Source organism: Cyrtonyx montezumae, unplaced genomic scaffold (assembly GCF_038088225.1).
Source record: "Cyrtonyx montezumae isolate F1298 unplaced genomic scaffold, pur_monq_1.0 scaffold_8, whole genome shotgun sequence".
Taxonomy (NCBI): domain Eukaryota; kingdom Metazoa; phylum Chordata; class Aves; order Galliformes; family Odontophoridae; genus Cyrtonyx; species Cyrtonyx montezumae.
The window spans coordinates 8408111-8423065 of record NW_027072089.1 but is presented as its reverse complement, the minus strand read 5'-3'; the positions used below and the strand labels follow the sequence as shown (position 1 = coordinate 8423065).

The 14955-nt window shown below is 44.5% G+C and overlaps 1 protein-coding gene across 1 annotated transcript in view; it reads right to left on the bottom strand.

Moving 5' to 3' along the window:
• CYRIB (CYFIP related Rac1 interactor B) overlaps positions 1 to 13200 on the bottom strand; it is a 69010-nt gene extending 55810 nt beyond the window's left edge. The window contains 3 exon segments of the mRNA XM_065753180.1: positions 12904 to 13030; positions 13032 to 13086; positions 13088 to 13200. Coding sequence (XP_065609252.1) covers positions 12904 to 13030; positions 13032 to 13086; positions 13088 to 13185 — 280 coding nt within the window. The 5' untranslated portion in view covers positions 13186 to 13200.
• Positions 13201 to 14955: the final 1755 nt, after the last annotated feature.

The window sequence follows — 14955 nt, the reverse complement described above, 5'->3', positions numbered from 1 at the left end:
GTGCCAGAGGCAGTTCAGTGATCAACGGTCAGTAAGATTTCCTTAGTCTAGTTAGGGGAGCCAGGTTTTGGGATAAGCAACATTAGTTCAATCAGTCACTGGTGCCTGTACATTATACATGACAACCCCCTTCACACCTCACCTAAGGAGTGGGTGGAGCTAATGCTTCAAAGCCACAAAGGTTTGGGGCTTTTTGATTATTTGGGGTTTTAATGGTTATTTTTCTTTATTGTAAGGCTGCACTTCAAAGCACCACCAATTGAGTTCAGTCCTGCAAATGAAAGCGATTTAGACCACTGCAAAGAAGCAGGGCTAGCACCACTGCTGTCCTGTCCACAGCTCACCTGCTTGCTGATACGTCAGCTGAACTGCACCAACCACCTCCAGCACACAGGGTGATGACACTCCAGTCTGACAGCACACAGGGATCATGGCACTCAGTGGTACATATGTGGAGTGAAGAGAGGAAACAGGCCTTCAGACTCCTACAGATTCTAAGGATTTAAATGAAGCGTAGAGATGCTTTTTGTTTTAATTGCATACAAGATGGCATTAATGGCTGTGTCTTTTTCATAAAGCCAAGAACATCCTCTTAGCTATGCTTTCCTCATTTCCCATGAGCAGTTTCACATTTTTTAGCAACAATACTGAGCCCTCTGCAAAGGTCTGCTGTAAGCTCAGAACAGGAGAACAGCTACATTTCTTGTTTCCTTCCTTCAGCAAAGTTGAGTCACATCCTTAGGTCTCCTTTTAGAAAGCTAACAAACCATGTTGAAAGAAAAAAATATCTTTCATGGAAAAGTCTCACATTCAAGAGAGCACAGCACTGACACAGGCCACAGTTTGATTCCCTGGCTCATTTTCTACAATGGTATGGACAGGAGGACTGCACACCTTTTTTCCTGCCAGAAGCAAAGCCTGACTTCCCACTTATGTCAAAGGATTTCACAGACAAATGAAAGGCCTTAACATTTATTAGGACTGAATTAGGGCAAACCAATTCCTTATAATGACTTCATTAAAAACAAACCAGGAGTGTAGCAGAAATGTTAAGTCACAGCCTGAAACAGAGATCGAGCACCTGGTGGGAAGGTAGGGCCAACCCAGGGGAGCTCTGGTGCACGCAGTGTACCCGAGTAACTGGAAGGAGTGGAGCCAGGATCCATCCCTTCCAAGACCTCATTAAAAGGTTGGCAGTGGAGGTGAGGGCACCTCTTGCTGGAGATCCCTGTCTACCTGAGGCCTTCTGAAGGCAAACAGCTCCTCTCCTTCATTTCTGCATCCCTGGCTGCTGCATTTGGGCTTGTCTCCTTTTGCCAAAGAAAAAGCCAAAGACTTTGCCACCCCACTATTATTATGGTACTTTCCATCCTATTACAGCGAGAAAGGAGGAAGTTCAACTATTGCAACAGAATGCCTTTCTAAAGAGCACATTCAGTATAAAACTGATATAAATATTTGTTTCCTTTGGTCCCTCCAAAACTTCAGATAAACTAAGGCTTTTATACTATTTTATTTTAAGCTGTGCCTGCCAGCAGAACATTCCTTGTCTTGTTTCCTCCATTGCACCAACAAACACACCTGGGTTAACATGGAGAGCGTCCCCTTGTTTGACATTTGGATGTCAATTCCTTAAGTCAATTTAGAGCAAGGTAGCTGGTATATGAACTGGAACAAGCGAAACTATGAAGTGAAAACAACTAACTTTAAACCTTTGACAGCTACTTCTGTTTATGCAATGTACTGCTCTAGTCCCATTCATCACACCAGAATAGACAGATCTCTTCAAATCATCTAAATTACATACCTGCACGATCGAAACAATTCAGCATCTGGGATTTACCTTCCAAAGAGTCAAATGAGACACACAAATTAATCCCTTTCTTATAAACGTGATAGCTAGACAGAACTCATCCCATTACCAGGCAAACAGACAAAGTGTTTCCATCCTTCCTGCTCTGGACAGGCTAAGGGCCCTAATGCACCACTTCAGTCTTGGTATGCACTCTGGTATTCTATAAACTGCATTGGATTTAGATCAAATTGATACATGTAAATCAACTGCAGTTGGTGCATGGCTCATTAAGCATGAGGCAGTTCTGGGGCTGCAGCTTTCAGAAGTGTTTTCCAAATTTATTTCTCTGAAGTTACAGAACAACAATGCAGTATATTTAAAACAATGACCACGCTATTTCTATGTAAAGATGAAATCAGTGTAAAGTAAAGTATGCCATCAATTATTCGGAGCAGGTGCTACAGTGGAGGAGGAAGTGATCACTCAGTTTCCTGTACTGAGGACACAGTTACTGTGAGAGAGAAACATCCGCAGAAGTTCTGTCCTCATAATTAACCTGCACAACAAGGGTATACAAAAAAAGGCACTTAAATGCTCAGCCCAACCACATCTTCAGGATTATTCTGATGTAACTCAGAACTCTGTCATTATGAAGATCAGGAGATAACAAAGGAGATCTGCATCTTTCAACAAGTGTTACCTACAGCCTGTGATAAACACTACTTATCCTAATCAATGAAAAAATAAGATACTGAGGTTGTTTCTACCGCCATCAGAAAAATTTGAGTTTTTGACCTTGAAGATTGGTTTCACTGAAAAAGAGGAAATTATTTTCAACCCTGGAAGCCCTGTTTTAGAAAGGATAAGAGTGGTGCTTGTTGCTCTTCAGCGAGGAAGAAATAAAGGTTCACTTCTGCATCATAAAACCTACTCACACCCAAAAGGAGCTCCTGTCAGAAAGCCAAACTCCTGCAGGCACAGTCTACCCTGATTACAAGTATTGAGAAACCCTGAGAACCACCGTGGAAAGGAAAAAGCCACCTCCAGTTCAACGTGCACAGCTCTAACAGGAACCAGTCTGGCATTCTGACCAGACCTGCCCCATGTGAGGAGCTGAAGAACAGATCCCAGTGAGTATGCTTCCATTTCAAAACCTGTGTGGTCAGAAGGTGGCAGAAATAAAATAAAAACAGAAAAGTTGAAGACGAAATTCAAACCATTTCCATTTTCAGGCAGTTTTAGCCTCAGTTCTACAGAGATGATTACAAGCACTAATAGTGCTCAATGAAGGAAGTGCCTGGATAACAACCAGGCTTATCACACAACCAAATTAGCTACTGCAAGTAGCAGTTACCCCAAACATTTTGTTGCTAAGAATATAAAGAGGAGAACAAAAGCAGAGAAAAGCTTGGTGGGTCAGAAAGAAAACACAAGGAATGTTCCCTATGACAGATATTTCCTGAGGTATGAGCAAGAAGAACGTTCTAAATAAATGTCAAATAAAAGAGGATTAGAAAGGACAGAGCAATAAGAACGAAACCACCCGATCAGACATGAGACAAGGGCACGAAGCCTACCTTCCACTTACTTCTATTTCACTGCCCACAAGCAGCACAGACTTCAAGTTTCCATTATAAGCTCACGCTGTAATAGCAGTCTCAGCAACTCAGGAAGCTCAGCACAGCTGACAGTAGTAATGAAGAGATGATGTTACACACAATAACCGGTGGATGAAATAAAAAATACTTTTATTAGGTGCTCTCCTTCAGTGAAGGGCAGCAGATGAAGTGTAGAAACCAGAGCTCCGTGACCTCCTAAGGAAACGGGGAAAAAAAGGAATGCCTTAACTAGACCAGCTTTAAATCAAACAAAAAACAACACGAGTGTCCAAAGTACTTTGAAGAAATAGGTCATTTATTAAACGCTATCCTAAATAAGAAAGATGACTATTCAGTCATCTAACAAGGATTTTATTCATTATCTTCGTTTTTTCTCTCTGAACTTCCAAAAAGGAACTGAAACACTTGCTTTCATTAACACTGAATGCTGTCGTTGGAAAAAAGATATAATTAAGAATCACCATAAAACAACAATCAGAAGAACAAAATGATATTTAAGTACCTTGCACTGTTACATGAAGTTTCTCCTGAGGTACAAACACATGACAAAAACGAAACACTATCATTTGCCAAGAACAGCATTTTACCAGGGTTAAAGCAAATATCTTCAGTTGTTTTTTGTTTGCTGTTTGCTTTTCCAAAGCTCTGATTTGAAGCCAGGAACTAAACCAGTCCTAAGCACAACAACTGTGCTTTTCATTTTAAAGAAGCCATTTGGCTTCAGCACGAGGACTGAAGATGATGCTCCCTAAGCAAGACAAAGCTTTACAGTTGTGGAAATGAAATACAAATTACCTGAAGGTACGAAGTGATTTTCAGTTCTTGTTCTGAATCTATTACATATACAACAAGATGGAATTAAGCAGCATTGAATCATCGTAAAACTGACACATTGTGAAAATTGCACTTTACTGCAGTCAGTGTGTTTTATTTCCTGACAACTGTCAACAACACACAGCACGCTCTGATGAGTGTACACGTGCTTGTTCCCTGGCAAAAAAGACCTGCCCTCAACAGATGGAACAAGAGCATAAGCAAAGCCTCTATCAGCAGCACAGCAAAACAGAGGCCTGAGAATCACTTCAGAATTTTGCCCAGCAATTAAGATACTCGTTTTCCAGAGATACATGTAGTTCTACATCAGCTCAGGTTTGTTTGGGCTCCAAACTGCCCTACTGGAGTACTATATTAAGATATAGCTAACTGTACTGTACAGTACGTGGGCACGAATGCTAGTATGTGGATGCATGTCTGATGTCTGTATATTTATATATATATGTATTTACATACACACGGTCTATATACAGAGCAAAACTCAAAGATACCAAGTGTATTAGTTCACTGCATTCCTATCCTCTTTTGACGGATGGCTGCCGGGGTTTGTTTGTTTCTCTTTTCTTTTTTAAATGAAGTTTTATAATGACTGTACTTCCTCTTCTTTTTTAGGGCTGCTACTCCCAGCTCCTGCCTGACTCACCCACATGTAGCTATGCTTCAGCATGTTGCACTTCGTGTTCCTTTACCAAGTGTCACTACAATTCTTACTTGAACCGAAGATATTCAAACTGCATAAATCCACCCACAGAAGTGAAGGTGGGTAGAGCTGACAGATCACAAAACTAAGCACACAGACAGCCTGCATAAGGCCAGAAAACAGCACCCAAGGTTCTGCCTGTTTCAAGTTTTTGTTTCGGTGCCCTTTAGAAACGTAAACGTTACTGTTCAACCTGAAGGTCCTTCAATTTGCTTGTCACATAGCCGGCCATCAGCAGCCAACTGTGCTTCTAAAAAATGTTGAGGACCCCATGAGTTTTCAGATCAAAACTATACCTGGGATCATTTCCTCCCTAAAAGGGCACAGAAATTTCTACTTTAGAGACTCAAGACATTCGCTGCCAGTGAATGCAAAGCCTTCAAGAGAAACCTACAGCCAAAGCATTCCTAGCCCTGCTAGCTGCAGAGCTGATCAGCCAGACATTAACTGAACAGAAGCCAACACAGTAGGCCTGGCAAGAAAAGGCAAAAAAAACCACAGCTCCATCAGCAGAGGCTGCTGTTCTTTTCTTTACCCAGGAGTAAACTCTTTTTCCTCTCTTTAAAAGACTATGCAGCTTTCTAACCAGGATAAGCCACATTCATAGTACTTATCATAAGCAGAAGCTCCCCAGGCAACTCTGGATGATGAGTTGGTAGGAGGATCTGAAAAAGAATAGGAAAGGCGTTTTACCCTTCCTTTCAGTGACAGAATAAACAGATATGGGTCTTCTAAAAGAAACGTGAGAAGCCACAGGGCTCTACTCACAGTTCTTCCCTTCCAGTGGCTACATCCAGCAGGGCTGCCTAGCAAATTATCCAGCTAAGCAAAGCAATATGGAAGACTCAGAGCCTCAACTGAAAAAGAAACAAGCTCATCCCTTCCTCCCTCACCACACAGGAGAGAAAGGAATTAGTTACCCCACATTCTGCCAATAAAGCTGCACTGCACTACCACCATGACTCTGCCACACCATCTGATTACTAACAGGTATCTACTGACAGCACCTGAAAGTCTGACCCTTCAAGCTTGGCCCTTAAGCTGCGTGACTACAGTAGAGCTTAGGAATGCAGGAAACAACACTATCTGCATCAATATCAAACATTTGCAGGAGTTCCTAATACCAGAGTTCTTGAGAGTCACACAGTGCCAGAATTAACCCTTCCTCATTTCTCTGAGCAAGCAAAAATTTACCTGAGGAAAAAATAATACTAGAAACAACTCTGCCTTTCTAGCAAAATGAAACAACTGAGTTCTGCTGCTTCAGTAATCTGAAAGAGTCCACTCACTGCTGCATTCTCCAGTTCAGTTATGGTGGCTTTAAGTCCAAAGAGACAAAAAAAAACCTCTTAAAATTGAACCACAACAAGAAAACAGCAGCAAATCTGATAGGGATGTGGCTGTAATACGTAAACTATTCTAAAAGGGCTCAGGGCTTCAGTCATTTCTAGCCATGCATGCAGAACTATCTGAACTTCTCTTCTTCGTGCCTTTGCTCATGTGTAAAATAGGAAGCAAACCACTTCCTCATCTCACTAGACCATTCTGGCAACAAATAACTGTACAGAAAATAGTACCAGACTATTCAAGAGAAAACTAATTGCACCTCTGGAGCAAGAATTTATGAAAATATGGCAAGATACTGAAGGACAGAACAGAATGAGCACAAGCCACTTTGTCCTAGAGGTAAAGCAGGGGTCCTGCCTGAAGCAATAGGTACAGCTGTGCACTGCAGGCTGCCTTCCCAGTGTTCTGTTCCCAACCTCACAGAAAAAATAAAAACAAGTCTATACCCTTAACTAGGAGATGAATCCAGGCAGCTCATCCTTGTAGCTAAGTGGCACATGAATGGAATCAGAGCCATCTGCTCACTGCACTGCTTTCTATCGCTTCACCACATATCAGGTTCAAGTGCAAAGATATGCCATCTACCAATGGTAGAAGGCTGAGATGTTTTCTTTAACTGCTGTCCAATCTACAGCTTTTCTGACCCTCATTTTTCTTCCAAGACTTCCTTGTCCAAGAGCCCCAAATCCCTCTTGCTTCTCCTGTCAGCCTTTCTCATCCTGTATTTATTTTGTCCAGCAATTTCCCATTTCCCTTGATGACCCCAGCTTGCTGAAACAGATGAGCACCGTAATTCCTACACGCTCCCGCAGTCAGTACCTCACTGACAGCCCCCACACTGCCCACAAGCTCCCAGCTCTTTCTCTCCACTAGCTTTTGAACAAGTTGGCCCCAACTCAGTCCCAAACTCTGGCTCCCATTTTCTCCTTTCAGCTCAAAATAAGATGCTCCTCCTCCTAGCTTACTGCTACCACTCCTCACCTCAGGCACAATCTCCATCCAAGCTCTTTCCTTCCCCCACACCGACTAACCGGATGAACGCTGATTAGAAATGAGTTTTCATAGGACTGCAATGGGGTCAAAGCAAGGCATATCCTGCACTAGGAAAGACAAGCAAAGCAAGAGGCACAAACCCCACAAAAACACCCTGCTGCTGAGCTCAGGCACACCAGAGATGTTTGAAAAGCTGTCAAAAAAATTTCAAGAATACAGTTAGAACATCTGTTCCCAACTCTCACTTTTGGCAGCTACTGAAGTACTTTCCCTGAAATCCTTTTGAACACCTGACACAATATTAACATCGGTATATAATAGTATTTGCTCGAAGCCTTAATCAATAGCATATTATGCTGACATCTCCTTGATGCCAGTTTCACCTGCAACAATCACCTCCTGGGACGCAGCTCTACCCCACGCTTATTAATAAGTACTGGAAAATTCCTCAGGACAAGTTCGAATGCTGCTAAGAACAGAAAATCCTGAAAAGAAAACTTTGGATTTGTTTGGATGCTTTAAAGTTCTTGGAATATTATCCTTTAAACTTCAGACTAGGAGATGTCAACTAGGGCAACGTTACCCTGTTACTACTGCTCAGAAATGAATTCAGCTCTGAACGCAGAGATGCAGAGGTAAGCCCTGCTAAAGCATATGAGCACTGCTTCAGCATTCACAAGAGTAAGGCTTTAGCCAGCTGCAGGCAAGCACGAGAAGCACCCAGTGTAATAAACCACAAAACTATTATTGCAATTCAACTGGACGTTTGACTGACAAACACCTTCTCACAAAACAAAAGCAGGAAATCTAAATAGTACATCAGTTAGATACTGTTCATTACCCACCCCATACAGTGCTCTGTTTTGTCCATACAACCCTCTTTCATGTAAGAGGTCAGCAATTTTACCTTCAAGACAAAGCTTGTTGTAGTGGTTACATATTTCACTTCCACATTAAGAAGGAACAGTTTCAAATAACCATATGCCTCAGCACATGGAAGGTGCAAATGTAACAAAAAAGAAATGAACTGGCTTTTCCAGCTCTTGCCGGGAACATACTCTGTGAGAGCACAACCTCTCAGGCAGCCACTAAACCAGGGAGGGAGGTTCGTTTTGTTTTCAAGAAATAGCTTTATATTTTAGTCATTCTTCTAAGTTGATTTCAGTCTATCAATGCCTTTGAACAGACAGACTAGAATTCAGAAAACTATACTTTTTGCACTAAAAAAATGAATCCTGTGCATCAGCAGCAACAAGCACCTTGTTGTCCAACACAAAGATTCCCTCGTGTGTGAGGATGTTACCCTCCAGAGTCCTGTAAAGCCAAACAAAGAGAGAGCCAGTAGTGCCCCAGTGCCACACCTGACTGGAAGCACATTCAATTACATCTGACTTCTGAAGTTATACAGTGGCTAGATCCACTCCTCAAAGGAACAGGGCTTACCAGTCAGCTAATTTACAACCCGGGTTCCTAGGAACTCATCTATTACCTCGTATAGCGCAGCAGCAGAAGTTACTCACCCTAACACTCCATTTAATTTAATCATCTAGTGCTGAAGGAGAACCAGAATTGCCTCCTGGCTGAATTTAAGAGGCTTCTGAACAGCTCCAGCTGAACAGAAGTCGCTCACAGAGCAGCTTCGTGCTACCAGAGAATGGTTAAGCATGCAGGCGGATGTAAAAAGGGCTTTTAAGGATGTATCTAGGACAGCCTCCTGCCCCACTTCCTCATACATAAACTGGTCGTTGCTACCGACCTTCTTTTGTCTGGTGGTCACCACTTCAGGTGGAGCATATGTTGCTGAGAACCGGCCTTCCAGACCAATTAACTCCTACGAGATGAGGCTTTAGGGTTTGGTGTGGGTGGCAGACAGAAGGCCTGTTTTGCAAGGCAGGCTATTTTAGTAAGTACAGCCACACCAAACTGAATGCACTCGATCTCACAAGCTAAGCTGTCCCAGACCCAATTACTATTTGCATAGAGACCACCTGGGGATCCCAAGTGCTGTAGATCCATAAGCCAGAGCATCAGTCAAACACTTTGCAAGATCACAAGCATAGTGCACTTCCACTAAAACAAGAGAAAAAAAGCTTCCTGTAGAAATATCAGTTTCTACATGCTTGGAGTTACTGCTTATTTCAGAGACATTCAGTCTTTAATTCATCCTACAGAGCCATAATGATTCTGCATAGGAGAAAAAGCACTGACAGTAAGTCACAAAGTGTTCCCCAAATCAGAAATGCAGTACAAGAATTCAGGGTAGAGTAAAACAGGTAGACAACAGAATTTCCCAAAACACATTTAATAGTTACAGAATGCTGAAAAAAGGAGTCTGGTACCTCAAGTCATTTCAGAAAACGTAACTTAGTGACCAGTCTTTACATCTCTTAAGTTAACCAAGGATATAATCATAAAGCATTTAATGAAGAACATACAGTTGGTAGCAATAGCAAACTAAGACGACAGCATAAGCCAACAACAAAGGTTGGAGGAATGGAGAGGACACAGTCTTTACCTCTTATCTGTGCCTGTCTCTGAACTACCTTGAAACTCAGGTCATCAGGAGCAAAAGGCACAGCGCACCATTTTACTTTCACCTTTCAATTGCTTTGCCTGCAACTGCTTTCACTGCCTCCACAGTGAAGGTATTCTGTGCGCGTCAGGCTCTCACGTGACAGGAGACAAAATGCTAGCTCCAAAAAGAAGAATGCAATTAAAACCACAGGAGATGGGGAACACGGGAGAAAGTGGTGTAACTAAAAACACTTCCAGCTTTACCTCGACAATTCCACAGCCATTCACTGTTTGTTGGTGGTTTCTGCTAAGCTCTGCTGTTTATATAATTGCAGTACTTCTACCTCCAATAGGCAGTGGAACTGCAAATGTAAAACACCACCTATAGAAGACAGCCTGTTACACTCAGCAAATTTCAGACAGTTTGAAACGTTCTGCCAGCTGCAGCAGCCAGCTCATGGCACTCAAGAGAACATTCCTGAACCACAGAAGAGAAAGAGGTGGATTGAGAAAAGATCGACAGCGATCAAACAAGCCACTGTCTTAGCACACATGAAAAGTAGACTTTGTATTAGAGGTGTTAAATTATCCAGCGACAAAAACACATCATCTGTGCAGTGCTTATATATACACAGAATAATACTGAAGACAGACTTAAGATTACATTGACGGTAATTTTGCACAAGTGTTTCTGACACACACACAAAAAAACAGATATTGAAAAGATATCAAAAGGTACAGACAACTGCTCACTGCTTACAGCTAAAAATGCACTGAAATTCATCTTACCCTGCCTGCATGATGCACCATTTCCAGGTGCCAGGGCCACTAAGTGCCAGTGCTTAACTCCTTGCAACATCCCCCTTGAAGCCATTCTGATAGATCCAGAGGGACTCAGCCAGACCACAACACGTGCCAGGAGGATCCCTCATCTCTGCATCCCAGCTCCAACCTCAAGAGCTGACACGTGCAAGGATTCAGCACTTAGGTTCACTTGGGCTTCAAACCTCACCTGCAGCACGCTTTCTTAACAACTAATACTCCAGGAGATGCAATTTCACAGCACTCAAAATATTCAGCTTTGAAGATGTGTTTTCATTATTTTTTTTATAAGTCTCATATTTATTTATAATGTACTTCAGGGTAGTTAACATGAGCTTTAAGAGCCAGGAGTTGAGCTTCTCAAACCCACCAACACTGATGAGTAGAACTCTTGCTGTAATTTCAGAAGAACAAACTTTCAGCAAGATCAAGTAAAGGTGATAACCTTACTTTAGCACCGTTGCTTAAGAAGTAACAAGTACTCAATGACTAAAAACCAAATCTGACTTCCTGCATATAAGTTTCACCTCTCCTTGATGTTTTCCTCCATCCATGCTCACAGCTGCCAACAACAAAACAGTGCTGCAGGCTGCCTGCACACCTGTATTCTCCTAGATCCAGCACAGAGGGGAAAAAAACCCAACAGTGTTTACATTTACCACATCTAAGCAGGTACAGAAACCCAAAGTGGCCCCCAACATAACATTTTCCAAATAGCAGAGTCAACCTCTATTACTGTATCATTCAATAGCACAGTAGTTAGCAACACATTCTCCACCCTTTCTATTGGTGTCCAGGAAGCATCATTCAAGGTGTCTGTCTGCAGACTTCTAATAGAGCTCTTCATGTACCTTTCCCTGGACTGATTTAAACTACTGCATTCAATTCATTTCAAATTAACACTTCTGCTAAGTTGTAAACACTGCAATTACATGGGGGCACGAGATATAATACTTTCTTAATATGCAGATGTTACAGAACTGATGCAAAACTCAAGAACTACAACAGAGCAGTGAAGTCTGCAAGAAAAGAGCCAGCTAACACCGTTTCTAGAGACAGCAAGGCTCCTGCAGGAAGGGTTTCATGCGAGGAGACGGAGGATTTCAGAAGAGACTTTCAATAATCACTCACCTCAGGTGGCCTCAGCTAAACTGCAAACAATGAGGAAAATCTAGAGCACCTGATGACAAATGGGAGTTATATAACAGAAAGGCTCCAATTCGCTGCTCACTTTCATACAATGGCAATGCTTCACGACAGAGGTATTTCAGAACTGATCCTGGGATTGTTTCTTTCTGCTGTCCCTATTCTCTGACAGCTAATGTATGCAAGAAGAAACCTCACAGCTTGACTTCAATAAAACGCTATCTACGCTTCCACTAAAAGCTTCTGTTTCAATAATGCAGTGCTCTCTGCATGTCAAACAAAACCCATTCCTGTCTCACAGCACAGCAGTGTTTTATTCCCATGGTTTTGGTTTCACCATTACCCTTACGACACAGAGCTGAAGATGTTTTTTGATCGCTAGAGCAATACACATCAGGCTGCACCTGACAGGTCTGGTGCAGACTCCAGCTCTGATAGCAGAAAGCTCAGCTCAGTAGCTGGACGTCTCCTGCCCAAAACCTGCCACAGCCTACTGCAGAAAGCACTCGCGTGCTGCATAAACGCGACCCAACGAACCGACACGGGACTGTGCAAAAAAGGAAAAGCAAAGAAGCTGGAGGAAAACAAACTTTGCAGAAGTGGGAATAGGGAGGAAGGCAGATGGCTGCATTTGCCTCAATGCTGTGCGGGCTTAAGGAGCGACACGCGTGTTGATGGGACTTCAGGGTTTAAGAGGTGACACGCTGCCGTCGCCGCCGCACTGAGCCCTGCGTGCAATGGAACAGAAGAGGAAACCCCCTCGCGATCCTCCGCAGCCAGCAGCGTGCCGGCTCCTTGACGCGGGCTGCCGTATTTTACGACCCCGACGACGCATGACACCGCACTCCAAACCGGCACGGCGGAGCCGAGCTGCGCGCTCCCGTATTCCCGAATCCAAACCCGCAACCGCAGCCGACCGGATTCCATCAGGACTACCTGCGGAGCGCCGCGTTCACCTCGCCCCTCGGCCCGTCCCTACGCCAAATCCGCTCCGCTCAGCGCACGGCCCCGCGGCGGGACGGGCAGAGCCCCGGCAAGTTGCGGAGGAGCAACAGATGAGGAAGGGGTCGCGCCGCTGAAGCTGAGAGGCGCGGAGGTTGCGGCGAGCCCGACCCGCCCCACCCCGCACTCACCGAGCCGCCCGGCGACGCGGACGGTGCCGGAGCCGCCGCCTCCCTGGGCCGGGCCGGGCCGGACCCCGCGCAGGGCTGGGGCGGATATGGCGACAGCGCCGGAGCCGCCCGCGCTGAGGGGAGGGGGGGAGGAGGGGGAGGGGGCGAGCTGCAAAGCACCACAGGGGACCGGGCGGGCGGGCGGCGGTGACCCGGATGTACCGGCGGGGAGGAGCGCGGAGGGAAGGGTGGCATCCAGCAGGTGACTGCGCACGCGCGCCCGGCTGCCAGCGCACTGCGCATGCACCTGCTTTGACTCCCAGTGTCTCGGGCAGGGCGGGGGAAGCGAAACAGAAGCGGGCGGGCGAGCCGGCTGTGGGTTCTGCTTCTTAAAGGGGCCGCCAGGAGTCCGCAGTCCCCAGCACAGCCGTCTTCCTCGCGTCTCCCGACCCTCCTCTGCAGCTTTTCGGGCTCCGAACTGAAAATGTGTGGAGGAATGAGGGGCAGTCAGGGCATCCCAGCCACGCCTCACCCCCGCAGCCTCGTGCTGCAAGCACAGGGGACATCTCTCTGTATATATACACACATATTTATGGTGGTGAGGCACTGGAACAGGTTGTGTTCACAGTGAGGTTGTGGATGCCACCTCCCTGGAAGCACTCAAGGCCAGGCTGGATGGGGTTTTGAGCAACTTGGTCAAGAGGAAGGTGTCCCTGCCTATAGCAGGGAGGTTGAACTCTGTGATGTTAAAGGTTCCTTCCAACGCAAGCCATGAAATCTCATCAGCTGAGAGCATCTCCGCCCAGAGCTTTTGGCCACGTATGGAGAGACAGCATCTGCTGGTAATGGCCTTCCTGGGCTAAGGGTTAAGGCTAAACATCCTGAAATAAAAAGCCAGCAAGACACGCATCACGTCTTAAGTCAGCTGTATGGCTTACTTATTTATTTTGTAAGGTCTGACTCGGGGGTTTTAAACACTCACCGTGGCCAAAACTGTGATGGGAAAGAGCATAAAGCTCCTTCTTAGGATTGCTGACTAAAGTAATGCATACGTCTCCTCCCAGGTGGGTCATGTTTTAAGATGTAAGCAAAAACAGAAGGGGAAAAGTTAAATCCTTTGATGAGCTCTGAGCTGACAGAGCCTCCTGTAGAAGGAGCATCCGATGGCCAATATCGTGTTCTCCGTCTCCCATAAAGCAAATGGTATGCAAATTGTGGTAAGGAATACAAAAATGTACTTTAATGACATCTTGTTCACTGACTTAGGTCATTTCCTTTCCACATGCACATCTTCCTTTAAAAAAAGTAAGTTCTGAACGTTTCACCTTTTCCACACCCATTTCATCACTCAGATTGTGGTATCACTGAACACTGGATATCATTAAGGTTGGGAATGACCTCTAGGATCATCTAGTCCAACCATCCACCTACCACCAATATTGTCCACTCAACTATGTCTCTCACTGCCACATCTCCATGTTTCTTGAACACCTCCGGGGATGGTGACTCCACCAATCACTCTGCAGAGGGAAACACACCCCAAATTACCTTTGCTTCTAATTTGCAAAAGCAGCAGGATAGCATCAGTATCCTGTTTTCAGGCCTGCTTCTATAGGAAAATTACACAAATATGGCTGAAGAAGCCAAAGCTCAGTTTACATTTGGTGAGACTGATCCATGTAAAATAACTACCTCAGTAAACGCAAAGGAACTTCTGATTTCAAGGCCTCACCACTGAAAATCTGGTGCTGCCACATACTCTGTGCTAGGAACAGTTCTGAGAAGGAGCAGGACAGCCAGCAGGAATGCACAGATACAACCAAGACAAAAAAGGTGGCTGGCTGACCTTGAAACTTCACACAGTCAGCATGAAGAGAGCCACACAAGCCACCTGAAAGTCTAACCACATCAGCTACTTTCTCCTCTTGAAGCCAGATGCCAGTTTGAGAACCATAAAATAACAGTGAATGCTGAGCTCCCCCAGACACACTTTGAGAAAGAAGAAAAATGGAAAGGACTTCGGGGATTTATATACGACAATGTATCTCTCTTCATTAGCTGTATATATGTTAA